Raw genomic sequence first — 16,940 nt, 5'->3', positions numbered from 1 at the left:
TTAAATTGTGAAGTTCGTCTTTTCAGGCGGGAGTCCCTATGGTTTTTCCTTTCGCACCTGGTAATGGACATGGCTTTGCTTGCCTCTGGGTTTGGTTTTACAAATGGTTTTGGGAGTAAATTTGTCGTTTCAACTTTTAAGAGGACCTACAATCCAATCCCAGCTAAGGTCTTTGAAAGACAATACCTGACTTGGTTGCTGTCCTGTAAAGTTTGTACATTCTCCTAGGCCTCCTCCCACTGTGCTGGTTGTTAACTAACTGCTAGTGTAAATTACCCCCCATATAGATGGGCAGAAGAAGAGTTGATGTATATGTGAAAGAGAATACTGTAGGTTGAAGGGAAATGGAGAATTACAAGAAAATTGAGGGTGGGCTGAGTGACCTCCAGCTGTATCATGAGATTAAATGAGGTGAGAGGAAGGTGTTGACGTATTGATTCTGGAGATGCAAGGACAGTCAAATTTTAAACATTAGATGCTTCCTTGTTGCGATTTAACTGTGTAGAGCTTTCTAAATTGAATTGATTGAATGATACAGCCCACTGAGTCCGCCCCAACCCACTCGTATTAGTTGTATGTTATCCCATTTTCGCACCAACTCCCTACACACTTGGGGCAATGTACAGTCCTGCAGATCATTGGATGTGGGAGGAAACTGAGCACCGGAGGAAACCCACGTGGTCACACGGAGAATGTGCAAACGCCACACTGATAGCACCCAAGGTCAGGATCAAACCCACTACTAGCTGTGCCATTGCTATACATTATCAGCCAAATTATCTGCCATGCATTAAGTAAACAACTCAAGAGTAAAGGGACTCGCTTGCAAAAGATTGTACTAAACGACTGGAAATTTGAGCCATTATTGTCTTGCAGAATCAAGGAATAAAATGTAAAACATTCAGTTTCATTGTGCATTTGGTTCTTAATTCATTACATAAATACAGCATGGGAAGTTGCCAAATATAATTTCAGTTAGCTTTTCTACCTGTCAATGTGCTAATGAAGCTCACAAGTATTAGGTGTTTACAGGGTCAAGGGGCAGGATTGCTTTTTGTCAGGGTAATGGTTTCACTTAAAGAACAAAATGCTGGAGGAACTTAGTGTGTCAGGCAGCATCAGTGGAGAGAAATTATCTGACGATGTTTCTATGGAATGTGTTTCGTAAAACTATCCTCCCCCCCCCCACACGCGTATCTGTGTGTGAGAATGGGCTTGTGTGTGTGATTATATCATTGACAATGTGTACTGAGTATGTGTATTATGTGACAGTCTATCTACAATTCCCCTTCCTCATTTAGGCTAGATTTATTGAAGTGCTGCATGTTCCTTTGTAAATCGTGTACCCAATCATCTGTAATAAAACCATGAACTCATGTCTCTGAAATGTAGACATTGTGTAAATCAGATTCACCCCATAGATTGGTTGCCTTTTTGTTTGGTTCTGCAAACTTTTGGTCATTGCTTTTGTTTCTTTCCAGACATTTTGCAGATGGTTGGAAATATCACTCAAGTCATTACCTAAGGAAACGGCAGGCGGTGCTGTCACGGTGACACACAAACAGTTGACAGACTTCCATAAACAAGTCACCAGGTGAGGGAAGTGTAAACATAGCTGCTCAATGGGTCGCTAAGCCTGAAATATTGTCACAGGACACTTTCATTTACATACTCCTTTTATGTCCTTGCATATCCCATTGCATTTTATTGCCAATAGATTACTTTGGGAGTTGGGCCATTACTGTAATAGAGTCATACAGCATGGGTACAATTTATCATTTGACATTCTAAACACCAATGCTGCAAATTGAAACGTTTTCTCTTTGTTACAGAAAATGGAATTTATAAGATTTATTCAATTGGCATTTTCAAGTTAGTAAGGGAACTGTGGGGAGATAGAGAAAAACTGGATAGTGATTTACAAAAGATTTTGCTTGATTTCAATTTTCTACTATAAACAGTAGTTAATTGCCTTGTTGCTTGTATTTCTGACATTGATTTATGCTTAAAACAAAACTATTAAGAGCTCAAGGACCAATTAGATCTTATTTGGATGATGGATTAAACCTCAATGGTTCCTCTGATTCCCGCATTCCTCTTTGGCATCTAGTGTCTGCTGCCAGTGCTAGCTAAACATGTTAACCCTCTCAGTAATTCAGTTCAACATTGGCCTTCAGGCATCTCATCTATTTGCTTTTCATGTGATACACTGGCAGGACCAAAGATCCTATAGCGGAGCAAGATAGACCACTCCTTCTAAATGCAATGGGCTGGTCACAATGTACCCTTTCAGAGCCTTCTTACCAACGTAAAGTAGACTAACTTGTTTTCATGGAACATTTGGGGGAGGGTGAGAAGAAGGAAAACCTGGTTACAGGAAGGAAATCTTTCAATATCAGACCTATTGAAGGGCTGAATATTTGGAGTGGAGGTCGGTACTGAAGTGTTGCCAATGTGCAAGTTATAGCTCAAATTGTATCATGTTACCAACTACTTTAGCTTTCACAATATGCAGTTAGGAAAGGTTTGACTTGAAACCTGAATTCCCTGAGTGTTACTTTTTTTAATGACGAGATCACGGCTAAAGCCAACCTGACCCCAGTCAGTTCTTGGAGTTTTTTTTTGTTATCTAATCCAACTGGAGCATTGCTATGGCGGAGCTTCCAGCCGCGAGTGGCGCTGACATCAACATCGTGAAGTCCTGGGATCCCTTTGTCGAGAGCCGCTAGTGTGAATCTTCGCCCAGCTCGGCCTGTGGACTTCAGGAGCCAGTCTCCGGAAAGAAGTGGCCGATTCGGAAATCCAAGCCACTGAGAATGTTCTTCCGTTCTGACGTCGGAGTTCCGTCATCCCGGCGAGAGGGCCTGAACATCGGGCCGCCTGTAGCGGCAACTGCGGAGGGCTCGTGAGGCCCCGACCACGGGTGAACAACAAAGAGGAGGACGACTGAACTTTGGTGCCTTCCCTCACAGTGGGAAACTTTGATTCCGCTGTGTGGGGATGTTTATGTTAAAGTCTATCGTGTGTTGTGTTCCGTTTCTATTCGTATGGCTGTATAGTAACCCAAATTTCACTGTACCAATTGGCGCATGTGACAATAAATGTGAACTTGAGAGTTGAAACTATGGATATGTCCTAGTGTGAGTCCATAATATTCACCCACTTAAGTTGATGTCATCAACTAATAAAATAAAAGTCTCCATGTAATACACTTGATTACAGTTGCATTTCTTGTCCCTCTTCTTCAGACAAGTTCATTGGCTCTTTGTCACATTGTGTGTGTGAGTCCCGTTTCCGGTACCCTTCAACAGCACGTTCTCTGGATAGTGACTAGAAAGGCCATAAGTAGTAGCAGTACTCCCTAAGGATCCACCTTACTGTGGCAGGGTACCTTTAGTGCCAAACCCACCTCCACTGGCTCGACAATGTATAGCAGAGCAAACCGTCAAATAAATGACAGCCTTTGTTTTAAGGCAACGTTGGAAGTTAAACAATGACACATCTAGAGATAAAATCAGAAAATGCTGGAAGTATATAGCAGGTCAGGCTGTTCTCTGTAGAGAGAAACAAATTCTTGCACGTCATCTGCATGTTAAGTATTTTTAGCATTTTCTATTTTTATTTCTGCACCATTACGGTTAGAAACATATGGAAACCTCATTAAAGCAAATAAATAAGAGGAAAGGATCGGCAGCCCAACATGACCTGAGTGCCTATACTTTTACCCCCCAAGTCGACCCAAATCTGAAGGTCCTACGGGCCCGGGTCGGATAATCTGCATCTATTTCAACTTCCATATTGCTCAACTCAACTGTGGCAATCTTTTTAAAAGTCAAAGTTCACTGGAGCTAAGTTTTAAGCAAAGTGGATGAATCTACCATCGTCCTTACTGGAACCTCTTTGTTATCTAGTATCTTACCATGACCAGATTTTGCCATGGTCCAAGGTGCACAAAGATTGGGGTGGAGGAGAGGAAGTGTCATTGGTTGTGGCCCAAAGTCTTGGCTGTGAGGCACACTGACCAGGAGTATGGATCCTGGCTGATTTTAATTTTCCCTCCTTAGTGTTATAGTTGGTGATGAAATGACCACTACAGCTTGTGAACGAGGCAGTTAATTTTCTGATGCAATGCTGCCTCATCCCAAAGCATACTGGCACCATATTGTAAGAAATTATAAATGTGAATTATTTCTTCTAGGTTTGTTTTTCGCCATCAATATTTGTTTTACTGAATAGTAACTGTTCTTTGATTTCACCTCACTAGTGCGGTTTTATGTTGAAACATAATTTGCATCTTTGTCACGCTTATGCACTCACCAGAACAAAGCTTCACCTTTCATGCTATAGGATCTCTTGCAAGAAGCTGAATTATTGTACGGCACATTGAGAGTTTCTTAGTTTTGTGTTACTTTGTTTTGTGATTAGGTTATTTTTTAATAAAGTCCAAAAGACTTGAGATACATTATCCCTGTTCATTGAACTGCAAGAAAACCAGACCCCAACGTTTGATCTCCCACTTGTAGAGTTTCACATATTTTCTTACAAAGTTAAGGTGTCCATTTTGGCCCATTGAGTGGATGCTGGTTCACAGTCATCCCATCTTCCTCCCCCTCACTTTTATCCTGTAATTATCCAGTAACATACTCCCAATTCCAGGATGGAACCCAGGTCGCTGGAGCTGTGAGACAGCTGAACTACCATAGTGGTAGCGGCACTATGCTGCCCATTTAGTTAACACAGTCTGTTAGTCGCTGGAGTATGTCTTTCACACGAGGAGGCCAGAAATAGCCAGTGTTCTTTATCAATATTAGTTCATGCTGAGGAGTAGATGTGTGTGCACACAATCGGGTCCTATTGGTTAAAATCTCTCATGTGTGAAGAATGGCTGTAAGTATCTGTAAAACCCTGTACTCCACCAAGATTCAAAAGACACAAAAATCATTGGGAGATTTAGGGGAAAGGTATTACAAAGAGCACGTCCAACATTTTTTTATGGTTAATTCTGATTATGAGTTACCCTCTGACATTTGTTCACCTGAAAAAAACATACCTGATACACTTTCTGCCAGTCTTTAAAGGGGTTTTATTTTCCTTTACTGACTGTTAGTCTTGGTGGAAAAATACTTTTGACATGCTTTCAAACAACTTCCTTTGTGTATGTTCATGTTTTGCTCTCTGAAGTGTGTTATTTTATTGTGTGAGGTGAGATAGACAGCATTCATTTAATCCATGTTGATCTGATCAGGGTGGGAAAGTTTGCATTGATTTGACCCAATGTTCAGTTGCTTTTTAATGCATTTCTTGTACCTCTTGCAGTGCTGATGAATGTAAAAAGGTTTGCTGGGCTTTGAGAGACTTCACGCGCCTCTTCCGATAGCTGTATTCACAAATCCATGACTTGCATCAGTCTCCCAGGTAAGGGCTAAATCTGTATCTGGAAGCAACTCGAGGAGGTAATAATGTGTCCTGTAAAACCTCCTAATTGAGCAACCGTAACCAAGATGTGTTTCTGGTTCAGGTGCATCTTGTTACAATTTTCCAATTTGGCTCTCGGCTCAACACTAAATTAAACCAGTCCATGCATTCAATTTATTGAGTCTGGTGTGGACACTGAATTGGAGGTGGGTATGGTGATATTGGAATGGGGAGTGGAGGTAAAGGGAACACATAAGAGGGCAAATGGGATTATGCAACATTCCTTTCCTCTGCTATTTTTCACTATTCTGCCTTTCTCACATATTCTGCTGCATTCATTCCCCCCCCTTTGAACAGTTGAAAGTATTTTATTCTGTTCATGTTCAACATCCAAGTGCACACCATTTCCTGTAGAAATTCACTGGATAATATTCACGTTAGACTTTGTCATCGTGGTAGACTTGTAGTTGTACTTAGGCTGGCATCTTCAGTGAGGTTTTTGACAAGGTTCTGCCTGGCAAGTGATCCAGAAAATTAAAGTGGGTCTGAGGTGTGTAGGCAGACTGGAACCAAAATTAGCTTGGTGATGTGTATAGGAAGGAATTGCAGATGCTTGTTTACATTGAAGATAGACACAAAATGCTGAAGTAACTCAGTGGGACAGGCAGCATCTCTGGATCGAAGGAATGGGTGACGTTTCGGGTCAAGACCCTTCTTCAGACTGAGAGTCGGGGAAGAGGGAGGCACAGATATGGAAGGGTAAGGTGTGAAAACGATCAAGGAAAATGTATAATAGACCATTGTCAGCTAGGGGAAGGTGACAACGAAGCATACAAAGATAAAGTTTAATCAGGAAGACAATCTGAGAACTAGGCTGGGGGAGGGATGGAGAGAGGGAAAGTAAGGGTTATGAAGTTGGAGAAGTCGATATTCATATATCGGGCCTCACTGACAGTGGAGGAAGCCCAGGACAGAAAGGTCAGTATAGTAATGGGAATGGAAGTTAAAGTGCTTAGCAACTGGGAGATTGGGTAGGTTTAGGCGATTGAGCGGAGATGTTCAGCAGGACGATTGCAGAGCCTGCGCTTGGTCTCGCCGATATATAGGAGTCCACACCTGGAACAGCAGATACAGTATCCACCCCTGACTTCGTCTGAAGAAGTGTCTCGACCCGAAACATTACCAATTCCTTCTATCCAGAGATGCTGCCTGACCTGCTGAGTTACTCTAGCTTCTTGTGTCGTCTATAGATACAGCACAACATAGTTGGGCAGAACGGTGATATATGGAATTTGTTCCAGATAAGTGAGAGGTAATGAACATATAGGTTAAAGTGGCAGTGACACTAGGAGAGTTGATATGCAGCGGCACCATAAGGTGCATGCCCAAAGGAACCTGAATGTAGCCACACATGTGGATGTGAAAAATGCATTTGGTATTCTTATCTTCATACGCCTAGGTATTGAGTATAAAATATTATGTAACCAATGTACAAAATGTTGATTAGATTGCATTTAAGGCATTGTGTACAGTTCTGGTCATCACACTGCGGGAAGAATGTGGTATCATTAAATGCAGAAGAGATTCACCAGGATGTTTGTCTGGAATGGATAGCAGTAATTATAAGGAGAGATTGTGGACCCAAGAGATGTTTATAAAATAATAATGAGGGGCATAGAGAGGATAGTCAGAACTTCTTTTCTGGGGCAGCAGAGTCTAGAACTAGAGGGAACAGGTGAGAGGAAAAGATCTGAGGGGTAGGTTTGTCGTACTGAGGGTGAGGAATATCTGGAACGAAGTGGAGTTAGATACTATTACAACATGTAAAAGGTATTGGGAGAGGGTACTTCAATAGGAAGTGCATAGAGGAATACAAGCCTGATATGGGCGAATAGGATTAACTTAGATAGGCATCATGAGCTGCATGGCCTAGAAGGGCTAAAAATGTCAGTTTTGGTGCTGTGCATTTGCAGGATGTTATAATCTTTGTATTCAGCACGTTCGGCATGGAGCGTGGAACATGCTAGTTTCTTTCACTGTAACAAGGAAAGAAATCTGTCGGTTTACCCCATTGCTGGGGAAATTAGGAGAAAAAAAATCTGAAATATTATTAAATGTGATTTGGAAAACTGAGCGACACGGCTTTGTGATGAAGATGTGAATATTCCCAAATGACAGATGAGATCTTTAAAGCGATAACAAGGAACCTATGTTTGTGACAAGAATTTGCGTGAAAGAATCATCAGAAAATTAAAAGTCAGGAAATCCAAAGAAAGTGATGTTGGTTCTAAAGTTGATTCAAAGGCAGTAAGCAAAGGGTAATGTATGGTGGGTTTTACATTGGCTGTTAGGCTGTTTATATTGGGGTTCTGTGGAAGTAGCCTGGGATATGGCTGATTGTCTCCTCACGAAGATGGTGTACATACAGGAATTCAACACCTCTGTCAGATAGAGAGAATTTTGGTTTGTGAAATGCAAGGAATGCACTCTGGCCTGCTCAATACTTGGAGGAACACCACCTTTTGCATTTTCTAATCCACAAGTTCTGAGTATGATGATAAACCATCTTGTTCTGCTGTTGCCCTTCCTCCTCTTAGATTAGCCTCCATCCATGACTTCAACCTGGAGAAACATTTCAACATTGGCACTTTGACTGAAACCTACTGATCCCTTCTCCCAAACCATGCCGCTCAAGCCCAATCCTCTATTTTCTCTGTATTTGGTACTTTCCATTTCCTTTTCTTCTATATTCTGGTGCTCTGAGGAGCGATTTGCAAATGCTGATGCTGTCCAATCGGTTGTTTTGCAGTGGGAACTAGGTTGGGTTTATTTTTAGTGCCACAATAACTACAATAGAAGAGGCATCTTCATCGCCTGTAAATGTGTGGAGGTTAAACTTGAAAGGTCAATCCATGAACAAGCATGATCAAGCTTTCCTTAGATTTATGTCCTGAGCTGCTTTAAAGATATTCCTAAATTGTTCAAAACTTATTCTTTCCACAGAGGACCGTATCTCAAACAAACAGACTGGAAATGCAAATATAAACTAAACAAATCGCCACGGCTGGGTACCAGCAAGAGCAAATGGGGCAAACAATCACAAGCAGAGGTCTGTAGCCTGCGCGAGAAGTGCCAAACACCCTATTGCATAACGCCATATGGCTGGAGCTTCCCTGGCATTGTGCATCAGGGCATGCAAGGGGTTGGGGGAAGTCCAGGATTTTATTTCCCCTTCCCAGCTTCAAGATGGCTTCAACAGAGGAACAACAGCATGAATGAACAGCTGCCGAAATGACTGGCAGTGGAAATTCAGTTGCCTTGAGCTTGTATGTAAAGGGGAGGATCTGGAATAAACCAGCTTTTAATCCGCCAGAGTTCCTTCAGGGAGGAGTTTGTTTTGTTTTTTTCTGGTGGGGTGGGAGGAGGGCAGGGGAGCTTATTGTGCACAGCACAAGAGACTTTCTTAATGACTTTTAAAATGAAAATCATATTTAGGGTTCATGATTAACCGACAAAGGGCGGCATTGGCTGGGTCACTAAAACAAAATCTAGGAAGAGTGTTAGTTTTAAAAGAAAACATAAAATCCAAAATTCCTAAAATGGAGCCATGGATCTCTGGGATGTGGAGTTGTGTATCTGAGCCCAACCTTTAGCAAAATGTGGGAGGTGGGGTATAGATGATGTGGAAAAAGTTTTACCACAGAGCTTGTGAAGATTGCAACAACGACTGAATAACAGGTCAAGACAAAACTAGTGAGTGCTTGGATGAGTGGGGCTGACTGTCTTAAGGCAGCATACTGGGACTGTGCTGTCAAGCTGGCTGGGTGGGACGTAATCCGGGGGTGGGTGAAGATTTGAGCGTGTGCAAGTGCTGTTCCGTCTGGTGTTGTAGCCATCTCGAGAACAATTAAAAAAAATAATAATAAATCTGCGTGTGTTTTTTACATTGGAAGTTCAAAAAAAAAAAACAGTGGTTTCTGCAGAATTGACAGTAAAGCAGTGGGTTGTTTCAGTCCATGCCAGAGTTTTCACTTCCTTTGAGCCACCTAACCCTTCATCTAACCCAAGCAACATATGTTGTATTGCTTACCTCTAGGTAATTGAGTTGTTCGGTCTTATATCTATGAAAGCTATTTGACTCAATATGGTGGTGAGCTTCGTGCCATTCTGTGGGTAAAGAGGTTAATCTTCCCATTGGGTATATCCAGCTCCTGAGTATGTTGCAACATTATTTTCAAATCTTGATTCGTGGTCTATTGGACGAAGATTGCCCACTCCCTCCATTCACTTAAAAAGTAGATGATTTTCTGGGCAATACACACACCCTCAATGTATGCATGGGTCACTCACCTGGACACGAGGTGAATCACTTGACACTTCCTCGCATTCAGCAAAACCATTACTTTAAGCAGGTCTTATTTTCATTCTTTCAAAAAAAAGGAAGGAGAGACGGGAACAATAGTCCTTTCACCTTGCATCTTTTGACAAATCGAGTTCTACAGCACAGAAACAGCCCCTTTGACCCAACTTATCCAAAATGCCCCAGCTACACTAGTCCCACTTGCTTGCATTTGGCCCATATCCCTCCTAAACCTTTCCTATCCATGCACCTGTCCAAATGGCTTTTAAATGAAGCTATATTATTGCTATACCACCATCATCTATTACACAAGTGATGGCTCCCACTGATTGTCGCCGGAAGCCTGTGTCCTTTTCAGGACGGACGATGACAGCAATGTTTGAATCTGAAACATGGAAGATGGACACGAAAGAAGAAGATCTGCTTCAATTACCTCCTCTGGCAGCTTGTTCCATATACCCACTATAGACACAAAGAGCTGGAGTAACTCAGTGGGTCAGACAGTGTCTCTGGATAGAAGGAATGGGTGACGTTTTGGGTCGAGACCCTTCTTCAGACTCTGGAGAAATGGAATAGGCTTCTCCAGCTTTTTGTGTCTATGGTTTTCTATGCCAGCTGTGGTTTTATGAAAGAAATAACGGTTGACAAATCTAATGGTCTATTTGTAAATTGTAAGAAATAAGTTGCTAATTATTGTCTACCTTACAAAATGTGGTTACATAAAATAAGGGCTGACAGGGTTGGGGGGCAGGGATAATGATAGAAGCTCATTGATGGACAGAAAAATCAGGAGGGATAAACGGGTTATTTCCATATTAATAGTATGGTGCTAATGGGATGCATCAATCGACATTGGACCTATATACCTATCATTTGCTGACAGACTGCTGTGAAGTAAGTGGACCATGTATAAGGTCTCCAAATTTGGTGCTGATATAGAACTCGGTGAGAAAGATTAAAAATGCAGTCTTTCAGCTGTTTGGATGTGTTGAGTGGGCAAGAAAGTGGCAGAAGGAGTTTCCTAATGTAGGAAATGTGAGGTTATTTAGTACAATTGATTTTTTTTAATGGTGAGAAACCGCATGTCGAATACAGAGTAATCTGATTCATAAAATATGTAAAGTTAATGTAGGTAAAGCAAGTGAATTAGGAAGGTAAATAAGTGGTTGTTATTGCAGGGGAAGAGGTTTGATTACTAAAGTAATGAAGTCTACAGTTGTAGAGGGGTTGTTCTCACAATTTATGCTCTCTACCAAAGAATCAGAATCAGATTTTATTCGCCAAGAATGTTTTGCAACATACGAGGAATTTCACTGGCCAGGTCAGTCATACGATTAAAAGCAACAGATCACTCAAAACACAATTTAACATGAACATCCACCACAGTGACTCCTACACATTCCTCACTGTGATGGAAGGCAAAATAAAGTTCAAGTCCTTTCCCTTAGTTCTTCCTCGGTCGTGGGCCTCGAGCCCCCGTTGACGGGATGATCTTGCCTTAGAGATTCACTAGGATAAGAGATGTTCTTGGAGAATTTTGAAGTGCTGAGCCACAGGGAGATCAGGTTGGTTAATGCGAACTGTGCGGAGGTATTCGGCGAAACGATCGCCAAGCCTACGCTTGGTCTCACCGATGTAGATCAGCTGACATCTAGAGCAGCGGATGCAATAGATGAGGTTGGAGGAGATGCAGGTGAACCTCTGTTGCACCTGGAACGACTGCTTGGGTCCTTGAATGGGAGGGGGGAGGTAAAGCGACAAGTGTAACATCTCTTGCGGTTGCAAGGGAAAGTGCCCGGGGAGGGGGTGGTGCGGAAGGGAAGAATTGACCAGGGAGTTACGGAGGGAGCGTTCTTTGCGGAAAGCAGACGGGGAGATGGGAAGATGTGGCAAATGGTGGAGGTGGTGAAAATGGCGGAGGACTATTTGTTGTATGTGACGGCTAGTGGGGTGAAAGGTGAGGACTAGGGGGACTCTGCCATTGTTACGAGTGGGGGATGGGGAGAGAGAGCAGTGTTATGTGATATTGAAGAGAGCCTCATCTATAGTGGGGGAGGGCAACCCCTGTTCCCTGAAGAATGAGGATCTTTCCGATGCCCTGGTGTGGAACACCTCATCCTGGGTGCAGATGCGGCGTAGACAGAGGAATTGGGAGTAGGGGATGGAGTCCTTACAGGAAGCAGGGTGGGGAGATGTGTAGTCTATATAGCCATGGGAATTTTAGCCAGATAGCCAAAGAATTTTAATTACAGTTGCCTGACACAGGTTGAGAAAAAAACATTGATGGATTGACATGTAGATGCTGAAATCTGTTTCCCCGGGCTGGAAGGTTCAGATCTATGTGGCGTAATTTCAGGGAGAAGGTTGATATTTAGGATGGGTAGAGAAATGTTATTATTCAGCGACCTGTTAGATTATCTGCCTGAAGGGGTCTGAATTCTCAGTCATCAGCATTGTCAAAGGGTTGGGTGAATGTTGCAAAAGGATCCAGAATTATAGTAATTTTGTGGCACGGTATAGCCTCCTGCAGGTGTTTCTTGCGTTGGTGACATTTTGTACAAATTGTAAAGTTACTGATGTAAATCATTGTCGAGCATAGCAGGCAGGAAAAGGGAAGAAGATGAAAGAACAGGAAGGTTGGTGATAAAAATACAGAACATTGAAACTGGTTTAAGCAGCATCTGTGGAAGTCAATGTTTCGGGTCGAGACCCTACTTCAGAACTGTAGGCAATAGATAGGTGTAGCCAGATGGTGTGGGAATGATGAACAGGTGGAACTGGACAGAGGTAAGGAGGTAGAAGTGAACAAGGTGGATGGCTATGTGTGTGGGAAGAGAGCTCTGTGGGTGAGGGGGGAGAGAGTAACTGAAATGGGAAAATTCAATGTTCATATCATTAGGCTGTAAGCACTCCAAACAGAATGCGAGGTGTTCTTCCAATTTGCATTTGTCGTGATGGAGAAGGCCGAGGACAGACTGGTCTGTTTAGGAATGGGAAGAGTTAAAATGACAGGCACCTGTAAGCTGGGGGTGGATGTTCTGGACAGAGCTTGGATGTTCTGCAAATGGTCACCTAGTCTACACTTGGTAGACAGTTTCATCAATGTTACAGGAGGCCACATCGTGAACAAGGTTGGATGAGGCATAGCTGAACCAGTGCATTACCTGGAAGGCTTATTTAGCTCCTTGGAATGTGGTGAGGGAGGAGATGAAGGGGCAGGTGTTGCACCTCCAACAAGCAGGGGCAGAAGCAGGGGATAGGGAGGACTGGATGGGATGAGCAGACCAGGGAGTCATGGAGACAGCGACCCTTTGTAGAAAACAGAAACGGAGGATGAGGGGAAGATGTGATTGGTAGTGGGATAGTTTAGAAGCTGGTGGAAGTGGCAGAGGATGATGTGTTGGATGTGGAGACTGGAGGGATGAAAGGCAGGGGCTGGGGGAACTCTTCTGTCTGGGGAGGAGGAGAAGAACAGATGTGATGGGAAGGAATTGAGTGTTGGGGCTACTTTACCTACAGTAGAGGGGAAGGCATGTTTCTGGACCAAGGAGGAAGGGAAGTATCAGAAATAATCCACATGAATTGAGGGCAGGGTGGATGTTGGTGGCAAAGGCAATAAAATTGATGACTTTGCACCAGTAGAGTCATCAATGTACCAGAAAAATACTTTGGGGTGTGCTGGATTGGCTTGGAACAAAGACTGACCCACTAAGCCAACATGTATAACTAGAGCACACGGCTATTCCTTAGATCTGTAGAAAGTGGGAATGTTGGTGGAAGGGAATTTGTTTTGTCTTTGTTGTAGAAAGAAGCAAGGATTTGAAGACCATCTTGGTAGGGCATATAGAGATGGTGAAATGGATATGGATGTCCAGTCCAGTTGGGGCCAGGGAATTGGAAGTTATTAAATAGTGTAGGGCTTAAGAGATGTCCTGGATATAAGTGGAAATGAAGTGGGCAAGAGTAGAAAGTATACGGCCATGGTATGAAGAAATTGGATCAGTGGACCTGGAACAGGCAGAAACAATGGGTCTACCAGGGAAGTCTTGTTTATGGATCTTGGATAGGAGATAGAAGTGTGCAGTGTGGGTTGGGGAACTATTAGGTTGGAAACTGGAGGGAATATGATATCTCCAATGGTCTGGTAGACAGTGGCCCGGTGTTTCATAAGGTTGTGGACCTGTTGAATGTTTGAGGAATATTTGAGAGTTGCTATCTGGTTTATGCAAGGTAGAGGACATTGCATCAAACCTCTGCCTTGTCTGAGAGTTTATTGATGAAGTCTGGATTGGGCTGAAATGGGAGGAGTGCTGCACCCTTGGAGGGGGTGGGGTTGGAGTGGCTGAAGGGTGTGGAGAAATCCAGGCGGTCAGTGTCACGGGCAATTGGAGAGGAAAAGATCAAATGCCAAAAGGCCAGAATGGGAAGTTCAAGTGGAAGAGGAGTGTTCGAGACAGAATAAGGAATCATCAATAGGAAAAGTAAGCATGCAGGTACAGCAGGCAGTGAAGAAAGCTTAAGGGCCTGACCCACTTTCCCGTTATTCACAAATTGCTGCCGTCTAATGCTTTGACCTGCCCCTCACCTATGTCTAAAGTTCCTCATTAATAGTTTTCCTCGTACATGTTGCCACTGGCTGAATGATCATTCCTTTTGGATAACTATTAGATTGAAATTTAAACTTCTGGCTGGCTATTTGACAGATTGTACCGGAGAAATGGGTGGGTTTGAGTTACTGGCAAGCTTCATCTTGTACTCACCTGGAACATTGCTGTGTGGTCACGGATGTTTACTTTACAACTCAGATCATGTTCGCCCTCTTTCCCCACCCACACACTTTTTTTTTTTTAAATTCTGGACTTTGCTTATTTTTTATCCCTTGGAATTGCCCCCGCCCCCCCGTCATCACATTTCAATAGTGCAAAGAACTAATTTAGGATTGTTTGAATCCTTTGATGGTAAAGTGGGATAATTGTTAGCCTAAGAGAGGCTTAGCTTGATTATATTTCTCATGTTAGTAGGAATTAAAGGTTTGTGTTTCCCTTTGTTTTTTTTCATCCTATTTTAATTTTTATATTTTAATTTTGTACCTCTATTGTCTCCTTTCTGCAATTCTGATATCCCTCTTACATTGAGGCACCTTGAAATGCAATTGACAGCCTATACAGAATCTGGTCTGCTAAATTCCCACTTTCTATTGCATTGGGATAAATGAGATGGAAGTTAGGGCCCCTGAGTAACTACAATTCTCATTGTGTTGTAATAATGCATGTTTTTGCAGGTTAGTCTGTACAAGAATTGCTTAAAAAGGTGTAGGTTTCCGGCTGATAGTTAACTGCTACATTCTTGATTTCATGCCTGACAGATCAGAGTGAAAACTTTATTTTAATCACTGATCAAACCTGAAATACAAGAGGTGCTCGCAGCTGTGACTGACTCTAATATACTGCCCAAGGCAAACGTGAGGCACTACTCACCAGCTAGTTATTTTATCAAGTTTGAACAGTATCAATTGTGAATCTTTTGATTGGGCAATATTTTGTGACATCCCATCCACCCCATAAAAACTTAGTGTGCATCGAGCAGTTTTACTTTCCACTGAAGCTTATGAAGCGTATATCCGTTGAACTAATTGCCCAATACCTCCAGAACCTGGATTGTCTAGGCTGACTAATTGTTTCAGTCTGATTTTACTGCATGAATGTACTCCTTCTTATGATCCCATCCATTCTGTCCTTGTCCAATCCCTTCTGACCTACATCTGTGACACCTCTGATATCTCCATCACTAACTATTTCCAATCTCCTGGTACTAGATGGCCCATCTTTACCTGGGGTATGCGATCTTTCAGCATCAGGGCCTGTTTCCCTGCTGTGCCACTCTATGGCCTACATTAGGATGATCCAAGGCCCTCCATTCTTCCTTGAACAGAGATCGAAATGGTTCCCCTCCACCAACACCCTACCTAACTGAACACCTTCACGTTGAACAACCTCCATTAATTCCACTCACTTTATCCAAATCAAATGGTTGGCCATTGTTTACACAGGCCTAAAGTAAGCCTAGATTTTGTGGCATACATGAAACAGTGCTTCAGACCTAATAAAGCTTCCTCGCAACTTTTTCTAGGACATTGACGATTGCATTGCAAACAAACATTACTTTTGCTGCAAATTTCTATTTCACTTTCACATGGTCCATCTCTAACTCTTACCTCCTATTGGTATCTCTTCATCTCCATAGGCTAGCACCAAAAATCCATTGCAAGCCCTTAAAATCCCTCAGCTATTTTGATTTGATTTGCTTCCATTCGGTCTCCTATAAAGACTCTGTTCTGCACAGGTGGTTTTGAGACTGCTTCTTTCTTCCAGAATTGTAATTTCTCTTAAATAATCAAAAGAAGCCTTCATCGCATTTCATCTATTTCCTGTTCTTTTGGTCTCATCATCATTCCTCCTGTACAGAGCAAGGACAGAGGTTCTGCATTCCACCACACCAGTGTCCTTACTCAATAGATTGCTCTTCATATTCATCTCAACAAGATTCTACTCCTTGAAGACACACCTTCCTCTCGGCATTTTTAAGCGATTCTCTAGTCTTCTCTCGCCACTGACAGCTCCCGCTTTACAACACTTTTCTTTGGAACCACAGGAGATGCAATTTCATCTTTTCCCTTCTTAGCTTCCAGGAAAACCAAATCATCTTTCCAGGTGTCCACTCACACTTCTTCCAGTTCAATGTGTTGCATGTGATGTTCCAAATTTGGTTTCTTTATCGTGGAGAATCCAAACACAGATCTGCATTCAGACTACAAGAGCATTGCAGTATCCTGTTCCCTGTCATTTTAATCCTCCACCCCACCCCACTCTGACCTGCCTGTGGACTCCAGTAGTTATTACAAAGCCCAACATTAATGAGGAAGAACACTTCTGTGCATATTGCACCTCCTAGACTCAATATCAAATTCTACTTCAGGCAACTGGCTTTCTGTGTTTGTGTAGAACAAGCTGTTTTTGCTGAAAGACCATCTCTGATATTGGTTCAGCCTTTCTCCATTAACACAGTCCTACAACCCATCAGTTCAAACCATGCATGACTGTTGTTTGTATTCTCCCTCTCTAACTACCCTCATAGCATTTGTTCATTTACTTCCTCTGTAACAGCT

The 16,940-nt window shown here is 42.6% G+C and overlaps 1 protein-coding gene across 1 annotated transcript in view; it reads left to right on the top strand.

Moving 5' to 3' along the window:
* The window catches only part of tnpo3 (transportin 3), a 68,308-nt gene extending 58,970 nt beyond the window's left edge, over nt 1-9,338 (top strand). The window contains exons 21-23 of the mRNA XM_033040008.1: nt 1,482-1,594; nt 5,317-5,415; nt 8,419-9,338. Coding sequence (XP_032895899.1) covers nt 1,482-1,594; nt 5,317-5,377 — 174 coding nt within the window. The 3' untranslated portion in view covers nt 5,378-5,415; nt 8,419-9,338. The remainder of the gene's footprint in view (nt 1-1,481; nt 1,595-5,316; nt 5,416-8,418) is intronic.
* The last annotated feature ends 7,602 nt before the right edge of the window (nt 9,339-16,940 follow it).

The sequence above is a fragment of the Amblyraja radiata genome, chromosome 21, assembly GCF_010909765.2.
Source record: "Amblyraja radiata isolate CabotCenter1 chromosome 21, sAmbRad1.1.pri, whole genome shotgun sequence".
Lineage (NCBI taxonomy): Eukaryota > Metazoa > Chordata > Chondrichthyes > Rajiformes > Rajidae > Amblyraja > Amblyraja radiata.
The sequence above is the reverse complement of the archived record's forward strand: the minus strand, read 5'-3'. Positions and strand labels throughout refer to the sequence as shown.